The sequence below is a fragment of the Myotis nattereri genome (assembly GCF_964212035.1).
Source record: "Myotis nattereri genome assembly, chromosome: 3".
In the NCBI taxonomy this organism is placed as follows: domain Eukaryota; kingdom Metazoa; phylum Chordata; class Mammalia; order Chiroptera; family Vespertilionidae; genus Myotis; species Myotis nattereri.
In genome coordinates, this window is record NC_138077.1 from 67,465,328 (window position 1) to 67,481,868 (window position 16,541).

The following is a 16,541-nucleotide window of genomic DNA, read 5'->3' on the forward strand; positions in this document are numbered from 1 at the left end:
CCTTGAGCGGAGGCCACGCCAGCTGGAAGCAGGTATCTGGGATGTATTTATCTTCTATAATTGAAACTTTTTAGCCTTGAGTGGAGCTCAGGGCTGGCCAGGGAAGGCAGGAAGCTTGGCTTCCTCCATCGCTAGGGCAACCCAAGCCTCCTGCTTGTTCCAGCTCCATGGCTGCCGCCATCTTTGTGATGGAGTGAGGGAGTGACAGAGTTAGGGAGTGATGGTTAATTTGAATATTACTCTTTTATTAGATAGGATAAGGTTTCTGAGATATCAATAAAAAGAACTAAACATTTATCCTGCCTATTCACTATGAATTCTTCCAAGGTAACAACAACAACAACAAAAAATGATGAGGAAAATTTTTTCTGTAAAGAATTCCAGCTAACAAATATAGAATGAGAGAATTAGAATATCTCCATCTTGCCATCTCTATGAAATAATGGATCTAAGCTTCAACCATCAATTGATATGGAATATTTTAATGGAAAAGTTTATGATGCAAGTACCAGGTTGACACCACCTTAAGGACAATCTTAACATCATTAAAAGTGGGACAACTTAATATCATGTACCTCATGATACGATGTAGTAGAAGTACTGGTACCATCCAGAAAGTCTTCTTATACAATGAAAGACAAAACCTGAAGCCTCTAGATCTACTGGGTTTACAGAAAATGCAGGAAGGACAGAAACAAATTAATTAACACCAGGAGAAAATAGTTAGATAAATCTAGAATGTGGGAGGCCCTTCAGGCCAAATGACCTAATTGCCTTAAAAGTGGGTGGGGAAGAGGAAGAAGGCAAAGGAAAACTTTAAAATGTCTCTATCATTCAGCAGTACATATTAAAATATATACAAGTAGAATTATACACTTGGGATTGCATAAAAATACCCTATCCTTCAACTTCTGGCTATAATGAAGCTATTGGTAGCATATTAGTGCACATCAGAAACAACCATAGAACTTAACAAAATATATGAGGCAAATGTTTTCAGCCATTGGAAAATAGGCAGTGTCTGTCTAGAAACCTTGAGAGAAGAGACACTCACAATATAAGCTCCACATCCGTCTTGACCATCTGCATAGGACCGTTTCCAACCACAAGCAACAATAACCAAAATGGAAGGTGATCTAAGAAGGAGAAGATTCGAAGTTGGGGCAGCTAACCTGGCAGGAATCTGCAGAGCCAGGCCTACAAGGAGTTACCTGGAAGGGGCTGAGGAGTATGTGTGATGGTTCTCTGTAAGTCACTAGTTGAGGGGTGAGCTGCACATGCACAAGATGAGACAAAACTAAATTTTTTTCCAGTTGTTTGGAATTTGAAGTTGTATCTTGCTACATTGCTAAATTTGCTATAAATCGTAGTTAGTTTTGGTAGATTCTTTAGGATTTTTGAAATGTAGATATCATGTCATCTACAGAGACAATTTTAATGTTTTCTTTATAATTCTTATGTCAGTTATTTCTTTTTCTAACCCTATTGTACTAGATAAGTGGATAAGAATAAGTTAACATAAGATGTGCAAGCCCTTTTGTACAATGAAAAATAAAAAATATTTTCTTGAGAATTTATAGAAGCTCTAAGTAAATAAAGAGGTAGAGCATCTTCATAGATTGAAAGCCATAATTTCATTTAAGACTAGAGGCCCGGTGCACGGATTCCTGTACCGGTGGGGTCCTTCAGCGTGGCCTGTGCTGTCTCACAATCTGGGACCCCTCAGGGGATGTTGGACTGCCGGTTTCGGCCCAATCCTGTGTACCAAAACCAACAGTCTGACATCTCCTGAGGGATGGAGTAGTGTGAAAAGTGGCAGGTGGCCAGGAAGTAGCCCGAGCCCGGGCTAGGTGCTTCACTGCTCCTGCTCATTCTGGCCCCACTGCACCTGCCACTGCTGCTGCTCGTTAGCGCTGCTGTGAAGGCAGAAGAGGTTCCCATTGTGGGAGCACACTGACCACCAGAGGGTAGCTCCTGTGTTTAGCCTCTGCCCCCTAGTAGTCAGTGCGCGTCCTAGCGACTAGTCATGTGGTCATTCAGTTGTTTGGTTGCTTAGGCTTTTATATATACACCAGAGGCCCAGTGCATGAAATTTGTGCCCGGGGGGCAGGTCCCCTAGCCCAACCTGCACCCTCTCCAATCCGGGATCCCTCAGGGGATGTCTGACTGGACAGGATCGGGCCTAAACCGGCAGTCAGACATCCCTCTCACAATCCAGGACCACTGGCTTCCAACTGCTCACCTGCCTGCCAGCCTGATCACCCCTAATCACCTCTGCTTGCTGACCTGATCACTCCTAACTGCATCCCCCACCAGCATGGTCACCCCTTACTACCCCCCTACTGGCCTGGTGGCCCCCAACATCCCTCCCTCTGCCAGCGTGGTTGCCCCTAACTGCTCCCCTGCCAGCCTGGTTGCCCCCAACTGCCCCCCCACCACCCTGGTTGCCTCTCACTGGCCCCCTCTGCTGGCCCAATTGCCCCTCACTGCCCCCCCTGCTAGCCTGGTAGCCCCACACAGCCTGCTGCTCAGTCGCTTGGTTGTCCCTCACTAACTCCCATTCTGGCCTTGTCACCCCACTCAGCCTGTTTGGTCATCCACTCTGTTGTTTCAGATGTGATGGCGCTTGGCTCTTTATATATATAGACTAGAGGCCCAGTATGTGGTTAGGGTCCCTAGGCCTAGCATGGCCTCTGTCGCATGGCCTCTGCTGCCCTGCAACACTATGTGAAGCTCCCCGCCCAGGACTCTCCCCAAGGCTCCCCCTGTCCCTCGACTGCTCCACAGAGCTTGCTGCCACCCCACGAAGCTCGCCACTGGACGCTCTGTGAAACTCCCCCTCCCCCTACCCTGTGACTGCTCCGCAAAACTCCCCCGCCCCGGACTGCTTTACGAAACTCACTGTTGCCTGGGTGACTGCTCAGCTAAACTCACAGCCACCCCGCGAAGCAGCCCGCCACCACCGCTCAACAGTCCCCAGTCCCACCCCAACATCAAACCCCCCTCATAGTGAGCTGCTCCGGGGCCAGGGGAGGGGAGGACCGAGAGGTGCTCCGTGCACTTCATGGTGACTGGTCGCCCGTTCAGTTGTGATGGGCACCTTGCTCTTTATATATATTAGGATATAGATATTCATTCTTCCAAAATTGATTTATAGATTTAATGCAAGCTCAGTGAAATCTTATAGAAATGTACAAGCTACTTGTAAAATGCATATGAAAATTCAAAGGACCTAGAATAGATAAAACAAATTTGATAAAGAATCATATAAGGTGACATTGTAAATATATAATAACCAAGATGGTATTGATTGATGGTATGGTATTGGCCTAAGGTTAAGGCAATATAGATGAATGAAACAGAAGAGAGAATTAAGAAATAAGTCCACATACGCATAGTCAATTGATTTTCAACATTTTCAACAAATGATCCTGACAAACTAGATGTCTCTGTGGAAGCAATGGTAGACTATGCACAGAAATTAATTGGGAATGACCATGGGCCTACAAATAAAAACTAAAACCATAAAACAATCCAGAAGAAAACACAGGAGATCTTGAAATAGGCAACAATTTCTTAGCCAGGACACAAACAGCACCAACCACATAAGGAAATATTGATAAACTTGATGTCACTAAAATTAAAAATCTTCTGCTCTTTAAAAAGACACCATAAAAAATATGAAAAGGGCAATGGACTGAGGGGGAGTGGCTGCTTTTCACAACACCTTTATCTAAAAAAGGCCTTGACAAAGGACAAAGGAACCTTTAAAGAATTCTTATAACTCAGAAATAAGACAAGTTACCAAATTAAAAATTGGACAAAGGATTTGAACAGACACTTCACAAAGGAATGTACAAGTGGCCAATAAACACATGAAGAAGATGCTCAATATCATTAGCTCTCAGAGAAATTCAAATTAAAAGTATGATGAGGTTATACCAACTATAATGATTAAAAATTTTTAAAAGACTGAATACCAAGTACTGGCGAGGATACGAAGACACTGAAATTCGCAGACATGGCTGAAAAGAGTGTAAAATGTTACAACTCCTTATGAAAATAGTTTGGCAGTTTCTTATGAAGTTAGAAATCTCACTTCATCTTATCCAGCAATCTCACTTATAGATACATAAGAGAAATAAAAACCAATAATCTCACTTACAGATACATAAGAGAAATAAAAACCAATATACACAATGTCTTGTACATTCATAATATCTTATTCCTAATGGAATAAGAATAGTCTTATATATATATATATATATATATATATATATATATATATATATATATTTTATTGATTTTTTACAGAGAGGAAGGGAGAGAGATAGATAGCTAGAAACATCGATGAGAGAGAAACATCGATCAGCTGCCTCCTGCACATCTCCTCCTGGGGATGTGCCCGCAACCCAGGAACATGCCCTTGACCGGAATCGAACTTGGGACCTTTCAGTTCGCAAACCGACGCTCTGTCCACTGAGCCAAACCGGTTTCGGCAAGAATAGTCTTTTTTTTAAGAATAGTTTTATTTTGTTATTAGCATCAGCATTTTATTGTTGCATAAAATGCTGTTCCCCTCAAATAATGTATTTATGGAAATATTTACATCTTTAGTTTAAAAAGTTAAATGATTCTGGACACCTTGTTTTCTTTATTTTTTCAGAATCTGTAAAACTAATAAAGAACCTTTCATTGGATCATGTAGTCTTTTACTACTTAGAGCATAACAAGATCACACGAATATTTACTAATACAAACATTTTATTAGGTTTCCAGGCAGTAACATGAATCTTATATAATTTACCTAGAGGCCCGGTGCACAAAAATTTTCACCCTGGGATGCCTGGCCAGCCTAGGTGAGGGGCTGAATGGCTGTTTGTAGGCTGGCCACAGCCCCTTCAGGGTGGGGGTCCCCCCTGGGGTGCCTGGCCAGCCTGGGTGAGGGGCTGATGGCTGTTTGCAGGCTGGCCACAACCCCCAGCCACCCAAGCTCCCAGTGGAGGCTGGCTGGAAGCAAGTATCTGGGATTTATTTGTCTTCTATAATTGAAACTTTGTTGCCTTGAGTGGAGGCCACAGCCGGCCAGGGCAGGCGGGAAGCTTGGTTTCCTCCATTGCTGGGGCAACCAAGCTTCCTGCTTGCTCCAGCTCCGTGGCTGGGTTAATTTTCATATAGTAGCTCTGATTGGCTGGTGTGCATGGCTTGGAGCATAGCAGAGGTGTGGTCAATTTGCATGTTTCTCCTTTATTAGATTAGCTTTTTTAGGTTTAATATTATAGATAAATGAGTAAAGCTCATTTCCTTAAACTATAAGTGAACAGAATAAAATATTAAATTTATATCTCACTTTTTCCAGACATGTTTTATTCCCAAAAGTCACTTGTATGATGCTTTTGAATACTTGTCTCCTGACATTGAATATAAAATGTGGCTAAAACTTGGACTTTCTATTACTGCCCAAAAAATCAGGGAACATTTATCCTATGAGGTAAGAGGTGTTTATGTAAATATATCCTTTTCTCTGAGTGAAATTGCATTCAAGTACTGTTAGAAATTAACTATTAAGGAATTTATATTAAACTTTATAAACAAAAAGTGGACTACAAAAAAATTTTTCCCTCCAGGATTGGACCTACAAGATGCAATTAAAGCTCTGTAATGTTTATGTAAAAGATATACCAAAGAGCACCAAATGTGACATCTATGATGAACATGTTATTTATGTCATCCTTATACATGGAGCTGTAGAAGATTGTCATTTACGAAAAGCTTATAAAGCACCTTCCTTAATTCCTTTAACATGCCATCAGGTAAAGAAATATTGATTCATGTTTCAAGGTTTGTATGCTATATGTCCAACAATGTATTAATGTTAGAAAAATTGTCACCTTTCCCCTTTCCTATTCTCTTCCTTTCCCATCTCATTTCATAAACACACACACCTATCCCAAGTTCATTGATTGCTTTGGCACTGAGTGGCCCAAACACCAAGCAATGCCTGCTCAATGTCAATGAAGCAGGCAAAGCTGTACATTTTGGCCACAGTTAAATTTTTCAATGGTAAATAGCAAAAGAAGGCCTATTAAGCTCATTTAGACATTGCAAAAGGACCACACTCTCTGGGCTGTATCAATACTACCCTAAAAACGTTCTTCTGGGCCCATGCTGAACTGAGTACCAGTGGTACTTCCCCAGCTACACTGCAATGGATGTAAAAGTGAATAACATCTCATTTTCAAGCTGCCAAGTTTTCTTCCAATAAAAACGAGAAGCTATGCCATGTGAAGAAGGAAAGAAAGAAGACTGTGTGCACACACACACGCATCATATGTGCGTGTATGTATGTTGGGGTAGAATAAGTGGGCATGTGTCAGGAGAAATCAGTGGACATATAAAATACAGCTACAGAAAGTAAATGGAAAGGGAGCCTAGAGCCAATTAAATTAGGTATATATTTAAATTTTTAAATTTTTATTCATTTTATTGAATTTTTGGAGTGACACTGGTTAACAAAATTATACAGGTTCAGATGTACAATTCCACAACACATCATGTGTATACTCCATTGTGTGTTCAGAAATAGTGCTAGATGCTAAAGTGATGAAGACAAATGAAACTTGCAACTTTCCCTCAAAAAAGCTTTCAGCCAAGTGGAAAGAAACATAAAATACACTAAATAAAACATTTACAGCTTTGATAAAAAGTACTTACAGGCTAAATCTGGAACCCAAAAGAAACACGAGGTGGGGCTAAGAGAAATCCTGAGGTGAGAAATGGTTACAAGAAAATTTTCTAAGTAGAGCCCCACCAACACCAATGTGATGTCCACTGACAGGAAGCTAAATGTTATTCTTCACTATGGTGCTCTCAACCTCTAGTCTTGAACACATAATAACAGAACATTGGTGTGGGTGCTAGCTGGGAATGTAGAAGGCCTAACAGGAGAATCTCATGGCAGCCCAAAGCCTGCCCAACTCTGTCTACTCCCCTAGGGATAAAGCCCTGCTCACTGTGGATCTGGGGACCGATGTTATTCAGAGCACACTGAAAACAGCCACAACACACAGTTGGATTTCTGGAACTTCCGTAATTTTTTAATTACTGTTGACATTCACTATTAGTTTCAGGTGTATAGCATAGTGTTTAGACAATTATGTAATTTATGAAGTGATCCCCTCCACCCTGATAATTCAAGTACCCACTGGCACATAGTTATTACAATATTATTGACTATATTCTCTATGCTGAATTACATGCCTGAAATGCCATGGTATTTTAAACTTGGTTTCTGCCATGTGAAAAATAAAAAACAATCCTCCCAAAAAACTCTTTGGGTGATATTTTAAGGGACCATTGATAATTAACTCTTGATCATTTTTCTTACTTTAAGAGAAATGAGCAAAATATTTAAAAATCAGTGAAAGTATATGGAATACTGACTTTCATAAAATCAGCATGTCCAGAGATTTTAAGATATCTTCTAATATCTAATGATGTTTTCAATTTTCAGGCACAGATATTTAGAGAGGGCTTGGGATAGGAGCTTACAAGAGGAACATTTAATGGTATGATATTTATTCAGAAATTAACTTATAGTCTGTCAACTTTCAGATACAAGGCACTGAAAATTTCACAAAGGTGATGATTGTTCAGACTTCGATTGATACGAAAAAATTCAGATGGAACACTAAAAAGTTTGAACCTTCACTTAAATCATCTGTTTCAGGAGCACGAGAATGTGAGTTAGGTTTCCTTGAGCAATTGAGAACTTACTTTCCATTTATAAAATAGCTATATACATATTTGGAAATTGTATTCATCCTGTCTAGAGTACTGAGGAATCCTTTGAACTGCCATATTACATTTTTAATGGATACATTAAAATATTTGTGGCACTAAAAATGTCTATGTTATAGGTATAAATTATTCTATATTTCATCTATAAGAATTAAACATGTACAATTATAAATATAATATGAAAAAATTATCAGTGAGGAAACTTGTAGCTCTTCCCAAAAATTAGAATATATTATATAATAATAATACTAATAATAGTGTTATACTGTCTGAGCAACAGAGATATAAATCACTGGAACTGAATGGGTACCTATTTAATAAACTTCATACAAATTTCTCATGATAAACATTAAATTATTATTTAATATCTGCTATTATGCCATTGATTAAAACTGTGAAAATAAGTTTTAGGTAGATCAGTAAAAGATAACTCAGAGGAAATTTACATTGAAAATAAAATGTGAAAAATATTTAACACTGCTAATATATATATATATATATATATATATATATATATATATATTTAAAACTTTATTGTTGAAAGTATTACATGCGTCCCCCTCCCCCCCCCCCCCCCCCCGCCATTGATCTTTTGTAACCTGCCTACACAACCTGCCCCAGGCCTTCACCACCCTATTATCTATGTCTATGGGTCATATATATGCATACAAGTTATTTGCTTAATCTCTTCCCTCCTACCAACCCACCTCTGTCTTTCCTCTGAGATTCCACAGTCTGTTCCATGCTTCTATGTCTCTGGATCTATTTTGTTCATCCGTTTATTTTGTTCATTAGATTCTACATATGAGTGAGATTATGTGATACTTGTCTTTCTCTGACTGGCTTATTTTGTTTAGCATAATACTCTCCAGGTCCCTCCATGCTGTCTCAAAATATTTTTTTGCTACTGCATAATATTTCATGGTGTAAAAGTACCACAGCTTTTTTATCCACTCATTTACTGATGGGCACTTGGGCGGTTTCCAGATATTAGTTATTGTAAATTGTGCTGCTGTGAACATAGGGATGCAGACCTTCTTTCTGATTGGTGTTTCGGATCTCTTAGGATATATTCATAGAAGTGGGATCACTGGGTCAAATGGCAGTTCCGTATTTAATTTTTTGAGGAAACTCCATACTGTTTTCCATAATGACTGCACCAACCTGCATTCCCACCAGTAATGTACTAGGATTCCCTTTTCTCCACATCCTCGCCAGCACTTGTCATTTGTTGATTTGTTGACGGGAGCCAACCTGACAGGTGTGAAGTGATACCTCACTGTCGTTTTAATTTGCATCTCTCCGATGATCAGCGACTTTGAGCATTTGTTCATATATCTCTTGACCTTCTGTGTGTCCACGTTGGAGAAGTGCCTATTTGGGTCTTTGCTCATTTTTTAATTGGATTGTTTGTTTTTCTTTTGTTAAGTTGTATCAGTTCCTTATATGTTTGGGATACTAAATCTTTATCAGATGTATCATTGCCAAATATGTTCCCCCCTACAGTCATCTCCCTTTTTGTTTGGTTGACGGTTTCTTTTGCTGTGCAGAAGCTTTTTCATTTTGATGCCGTCCTATTTCTTTATGCCTCCTTAGTTTCCTGTACCCTAGGAGATATATCCGCAAAGGTACTGCTAGGAGAGATGTCTGACATTTTGCTGCCTATGGTTTCTTCTAGGATATTTATGGTTTCATGACTTACATTTAAGCCTTATCCATTTTGAGTTTATTCTTGTGTATGCTCTAAGTTAGTGGTCTATTTTTGTTTTTCTGCATGTACCTATTCAATTTTCCAACGCTATTTATTGAAAAGGCTGTCTTGACACTATTGTATGTTTTTGTCTCCTTTGACAAAGATTATTTGAATGTAATGGCTTGGGTTGGTTTCTGGGCTGTTTATTTTGTTCCATTGATCTATATGACTGTTCTTGTGCTAGTGCCAGGCTGCTTTGATTAGAGTGGCTTTATAGTATAACTTGATATCTGGTATTGTGATTCCTCCTACTGTGTTCTTCTTTTTCAAGATTGCTGCAGTTATTCGAGGTCATTTTTAATTCCGTATAAATTTTTGGAGTATTTGTTCTATATCTGTGAAATATGCCATTTATATTTTAACAAGGATTGCATTGAATCTGTAGTTGCTTTGGGCAAAGTGGACATTTTTAATTTTACCAAGCCACGAACACTCTATATTCTTACACTTGTTTATATCTTTCTCCCTCTCTTTTTTTCAACATCCTGTAGTTTTCAGAGTGTAAGTCTGTTACCTCTTTAGTTAAGTTTACTCCTAAGTATGTTAATTTTTTTTGTTGTTGCAATGGTAGATGGTATAAAAATGCTATCGATTTCTGGGTGTTAATTTTGTATCCTGCAACGTTGTCAAATTCATTTATTAAATCTAGTAGTTTTGTTGATGGAGTCTTTCTGGTTTTCTATGTACAATATCATGTCATCTGCAAATAATGAGAGTTTAACTTCCTTCTATCCAATTTCGATGCCTTTTATTTTTACTTCTTGTCTGATCACTGAAGCTAGAGCTTCCATTACTATGTTGAATAATAGTGGTGAAAGTTAAATCCCTATCTGGTTCCTGTTCTTAGGGGAAATGGTTTTAGTTTTTTGCCCATTGAGTATGATGTTTGCTGTAGGTTTATCAGATTATTTTGAGATATGAATCCTCTATTCCCACTTTATTGAGAGTTTTTATCAAAAAAGTGTGTTGGATTTTATCAAATGTTTTTTGTGTCAATTGATATGATCATGGGATTTTTGTCTTCCAATTTGTTTAGGTGACGTAATACATTTATTAATTTGCAAATATTGTACCAGCCTTGCATCCCTAGAATAAATCCCACTTAGTCATGATGTATGATCTTTTTAATAAATTGCTGGATCTGATTTGCTAACATTTTATTGAGGATTTTAGCATCTATATTCTTCAGGAATATTGGCCTGTAATTCTCTTTCTTTGTAGTGTCTTTATCTGGTTTTGGAATTATGCTAATGCTAACCTCATAAATAGAGCTTGGAAGTATTCTTTCCTCTTGGATTTTTTTGAATAGTTTGAGGAGGATAGGTGTTAGCTCTTCTTTGAAGGTTTGGTGAAACTGCCCTCTGAAACCATCTGGACCAGGGCTTTTGTTTGCTGAGAATTTATTTTATTATTATTACTGCTTCAATTTCATCATTGCTATTGGCCTACTCAGGTTTTCTGATTCCTCCTGAATCAGTTTTGGAAGATTATATTTTTTTAGGAATTTGTCCATTTCACCCAGGTTGTCCAGCTTGTTGGCATGTAGTTGTTTAAAGTCTTTTCTTACAATCCTTTGTATTTCTGTAGGGTCAGCTGTTACTTCACTACTTTTGTTTCTGATTTTATTTATTTGTGTTCTCTCTGTTTCTTGATGAGTCTGGCTAATGGTTCATCGATCTTGTTTATCTTTTCAAAGAACCAGCTCCTGGTTTCATTGATTTTTTGTACTGTTTTTTGTTTGTTTGTTTGTTTTTTAGCCTCCATGTCATTTATTGCTCCTCTAATCTTTATTATTCCCTTCCTTCTACTTACTCAAGGCTTTTCTTGTTGTTCTCTTTCTAATTCTTTAAGTTGTAGGGTTAGATAACTTATGAAAAGTTTTTCTTGTTTTTTGAGGTAGGCCTGTTATGCAGAACTTCTCTCTCAGGACAGCTTTTGCTGTAACCCATAGATTTTAGATTGTTGTGTGTTCATTTTCATTTGTTTCCAGAAAGTTTTTTTTTTATTTCTTTCTTGATATCATTGGTAATCCATTCATTGTTTAATAACATTTTATTTAGCCTTCATGTGTTTAAATGTTTTGAGTGTTTTTAAAACTGCTAATATTTAAAGAAATAGAATTTGTTTCATTTATTTAATTAGTGAGATTTAAAAAAATAATTATAAAGCCTATTGACCAAAAAAAATGTAGTGAATCTAATATATATTGTTACTTTCTTGACATCAGTTAAATTGATAAACTTATCACAAGATTCCCAAAGCTATGAAATGCATTTACATCTTTTGTTTAAGTAATATAATTTCTATTTATGTCATTATACTTCAATAAAAAGCTAAATTAATAATAATGTAATTCCTAGACATTTACTCTGAAAAAATAAAGCAAAACCAGTAAAAAATGGTAATTTGAGCATTATTTATAAAAACAAATATTAGAAGTAATCAAATGTCTAATGATAAATACGATTGATTAAATTATCATATCAATCAACAATTGATTTCCCACATTGTAATTTGAAAAAGGCCAATGACATATGCCAAGTAAAAATAGCAATGATGTATGTAATATTATGTTGCTTATTTTAAATACATTTTATTTTTTTATGTTACAGTTATAAAACCGAATCCATATGGACACACAATACTGTTATCATTTGAAGGGTTTTAGATTAAGTATAAGCAGGACGTGATATTAGAACCTTCACCATCTGCCCATTTATCAGGCATCTCCCCTTCTCATTCTAAAACTGAGCCACATAAACATGGTAATGAGAGCTGGTAGTCTCTCATTCCTATACCTTAGCATACTTCTGTTTGGACCCCTCCTCACATCTCCCCATTCCCTGAAGCTAATCTCTTCTTAGCCTTTAAATTTCAGCTTCTTCATGGAGCCATCACTGATAACATCTCAAATTCACAAAATTGCATTCTCCCATGTGCTCCTATAGCCCATTATTGCATGCAGTACTATTTTTTCATATTGTATTTTTTATTTGTACATTTGATAGTCTGTCTACTCCATTAGAATATAAACCACAAGAAAGCATGGAATGTAACTTATTTACTTTCTTATGTATCCTGCTGCTTACCAATGGACCTGGTGTTTTCAATACATAGAACAGACTGTTGAATTTCAAAGGGAAGGTGCGGGTGATTGGGAAGAGATCAACCAAAGGACTTGTATGCATACATGCAAAACCCATGGTCACAGACAATAGTGTGGTGAATACCTGGGGGACATATGTAATACTTTCATATATATATATATATATATATATATATATATATATATATATATGTGTGTGTGTGTGTGTGTGTGTGTGTGTGTGTGTGTGTGTGTGTGTGTTTGATGATGGTGGGACAATAGATGATTCTGTTTCTCTATTTTCTAAACTTTCTGCATACTTGTTACATAATCTTTATAATAAAACACTGCTAATCCTATTTTTAAAAAGTGACTCTTCTTCCCACCAATTGGAATTACCACCAATTTCAGATCACAGGCCCTCACTGTAAGAGATTCAACAATCCTTTGTTTCAGTGCTTGAACTAACATAGTGTTGTGTTTTTTTTTGAAGCAGCTTCAGTCACACTATATGAAGAAGACCTTCAGTTTGAAAAACCTACCAAGGTAAATTTAAAGTATTATTTTTTTAAAGTTGTATTTTGGATAAAAAAGAATTTTGCATTTATTGAAACTACCAATGTGTTTCTTTTATTCTGAATGATTTCACCTGCTAATAGTTTTGTAGACTTTGAGATGAGCACTTCCTCTTAGCACAAGGTACAATGGAAATTGTATTTCTATTTTGAAGTAAATACTACAGAAATGAAAAACAAAGTTCAGGAGATGCCAATATATTCCTCTTGAATCACATAAGCAACCAGGCACTACCGAATGGCAGCAGTTGTAGTGTGCATGGCCCTCCCACTCCTCCACCTTGCGCTGAAACTCTGACTGAAGGCTTAAATTCCCCTCAGCTGTGCACTGGGGATCTTCCAACCTGAAGGCAGCTTGCCCCTGTTTTCACAGTGCCTGTCACAAAGCAGAAGCTCAATAATAAATGCTGTACTATAACTAGGTTAACCTAAGTTATTCAGAAAGGCTGACAAAGACTGGTTAATTTCAAGGTCCATGATGAAATTGAATAGGTTACTTGGAGATCTTGGGATTTTCAAAACTCTCCACTACTTTGTACAAAGATCCCAACTTAATAAACACTATAGGCCCCGGAAATGAAATTGGGGCAAAAAGAAGTAGAGTGGAAGTCCCTCACAATATCTATTTGTTCTCCTCATATTATGTTTCTTAAAAATATGGGTACAGTAACCTCCTACAAGTAGGCTGGATCTTAGGTAGCTTACTTTCAATTCCAGTCTCTGTCAAGCTAGTTGTATTACTCCAGGAGATGCAAATTATAATACCCAGAGTCTGAGGAGTGTTTGCTACAAATACACAAGCCAAAAAATTATGTATTTGGTTGTTTAAAAATACATTGTACATCAATGAAGTCCACTTGCTTGATTAGTACTAGGCATAAAATTCTGAAAATGCATGCTCATCTCCCCCTCGCCCCAATCTCTCCTCATGCTGCGGTCCAGCCCCAGCGGGTCCAGGGGTTCCCCAAGGTGTGGACGGAGTCGGCAAAGAATGAGGGACACGAAGTCAGTGTTTAGGTGATCATTATAGCCAGGTTCTTCTTTTTTTATTGTCATCTAGCATCTGTATTTATACTATTTGGTCCCAATCCTATCCATTCTATACAAAAGGCCAGGGGGCATCCCATCTCCATTCAAAGGTTACTTACTCTATTGTTCCACTAAGCTACGAGGAAGTAACTGAAGGAGGTCACTCCAAGCAAAGATCAAAGCGACCAACCACCCCTCTGGGGAAACAACCTTTCTCAGGGAGGTGGTCCTGTTTAAAACACATAGCTGTTAAGAGGGGAGCAAACATATTAAGAACAATATGCCATATATGCCAGGTCCCTTGAAACATCCCTGCAGGGACTGCCTCAAGCAGCCAAGGTGGATGGCTTCCAACATCCTCACAAGTGTGTGTTGAATGAAAGGTGGTTATACTATCCTAATAGTTCTATGGGGACAGTGAAGGTGTCTTTGATTCAAATGTATCCAAGTTCCCTGGCCTTCAAGAGTCCAATGCTCTTCTTTAATACCAAGTTCCCATCCTGCAAAATAGAAGGAGGTTCACTCCTGAAGTATTTTGTAGTCTTCCTGGGGAAGCTTTTCCTCAAAACTCCTCCTGGATGTTGCTTATTACCTGGATCTCCTAACCCAGTAGCCTAGGGACTAAGAATGTGGATACTGGCATGAAATTCCTGAGTTTGTCTCCTGGTTCCATCACTTATTAGACATGTGACCTTGGACAAATTTCTTAACCTGCCTAAGCATCACTTTCCCCATCTATAAGAATAAGATAATAGCAATACCTATCTCATAGTGCTGCTGTGGAGAGTAAATGGAAAGTGTCTGATGCATAGCAAACAATCCAAACATTTCCACTATTCTCTGTAAATCCCTTCTTAACTTTGTAAACTACTTCTTCAAACTTCTTTTGTTCTCCTCATATTATGTTTCTTAAAAATATGGGTACAGTAACCTCCTCTAATTTTTCCAACACAGTTGCTGCTGAAGACAAGAATATAACAAAGGGAAATTACATTTTTTTTTAAAGTGAGGAGGAGGAGAATTAAAATAAAATATTATGGCTTCTAGAGCCCACTGATTAGGCCTTCTTTCTCCTTAGTTCTGGCCAGTTGCCAGGTTTGTAGGATTAGCTTAACAGCATATTTTGTGGAATGGAAGAGAGAATCAGGGATGCTAATGATCTTCCTGTACATATGCCCCTATTGTGCTGCTTTTTCATAATTAAAAAAATTGATTGCACAATGGTTATTGATACAGAGGAAGTAGTGTGAAAGAGAGAGACAGTCCATTAAATATTAGAAGCATCAGTTAGTGAGACATATAGAAATCATCAAATTGGGTGATTTAGTAGACTAAAGGCCTGGTGCATGAAATTCGTGCATGGGTAGGGTCCCTAGGCCTGGCCCACAATCAGGGCCAATTAGGACTTTCCTTCCCCAGCTGCTGGCTGCTGGCCAGAGACTTCCTTCATTCTGCGCCACCCCCTGGTGGCAGCACATGTCATAGCAAATAGTCAAACTTTGGAGGGGACAATCTGCATATTAGCCTTTATTTTATAGGATGCTTTTTCTCCCTGATGTTGGATCCTGGCTATGTTTCTGGGACAGCTCCCTTCCCACTTCCCCTTAAACCAGCGGTTCTCAACCTGTGGGTTGCGACCCCTTTGGGGGTCAAATGGCCCTTTCACAGGGGTCACCTAAGACCATCGGAAAACACATATATAATTACATATTGTTTTTGTGATTAATCACTATGCTTTAATTATGTTCAATTTGTAACAATGAAATTGGGGGTCACCACAACATGAGGAACTGTATTAAAGGGTCGCGGTATTAGGAAGGTTGAGAACCACTTCCTTAAACCCTTACCCTACCCCCCCCCCCATTGTGTCTTTACCTTTACATAATAAAAAGGCCTGTCACAACATCAACCAGCACTGCTTTATAGATCTGACTCTTAATGTGACTGTTATCTCCTGTCTTAATTTCTAGACTCAGCAGCCTACAGAAATACCTGATGAATCCAAGGAGGAGGAAACCATTAAGAACACGTAGAATAAGCCTGGATGAAAATCTGGTAAGCTGCCAGTTTCCTCGGCATGATCAGGAGCACCCCTGTTCCTGGAGACAGATACCGATTGAAGCTAGAAGTTCCTTTGTGCTTTGTGTGGTAGTGTGAATTGTATACCACTTTCCACTAGTCATTATTTGCAATATATCCATTCCACTAGCCAGTTGCTTCTTCTAATGACACAATTTCTAAATCCCCATTTGGAAAATTAACTCTTAAATAAGATTTCTTAATCTAGATTTCTGAAAAC

General features: G+C 38.2%; 1 protein-coding gene across 1 annotated transcript in view; it reads left to right on the forward strand.

The window, feature by feature from the left end:
• The window catches only part of SLC9C1 (solute carrier family 9 member C1), a gene marked incomplete at its 3' end in the record, with an annotated part of 86,923 nt that extends 70,648 nt beyond the window's left edge, over positions 1-16,275 (forward strand). Inside the window, exons 23-27 of the mRNA XM_081085990.1 lie at positions 5,360-5,491; positions 5,628-5,813; positions 7,615-7,741; positions 13,132-13,184; positions 16,213-16,275. Coding sequence (XP_080942116.1) covers positions 5,360-5,491; positions 5,628-5,813; positions 7,615-7,741; positions 13,132-13,184; positions 16,213-16,275 — 561 coding nt within the window. The remainder of the gene's footprint in view (positions 1-5,359; positions 5,492-5,627; positions 5,814-7,614; positions 7,742-13,131; positions 13,185-16,212) is intronic.
• Positions 16,276-16,541: the final 266 nt, after the last annotated feature.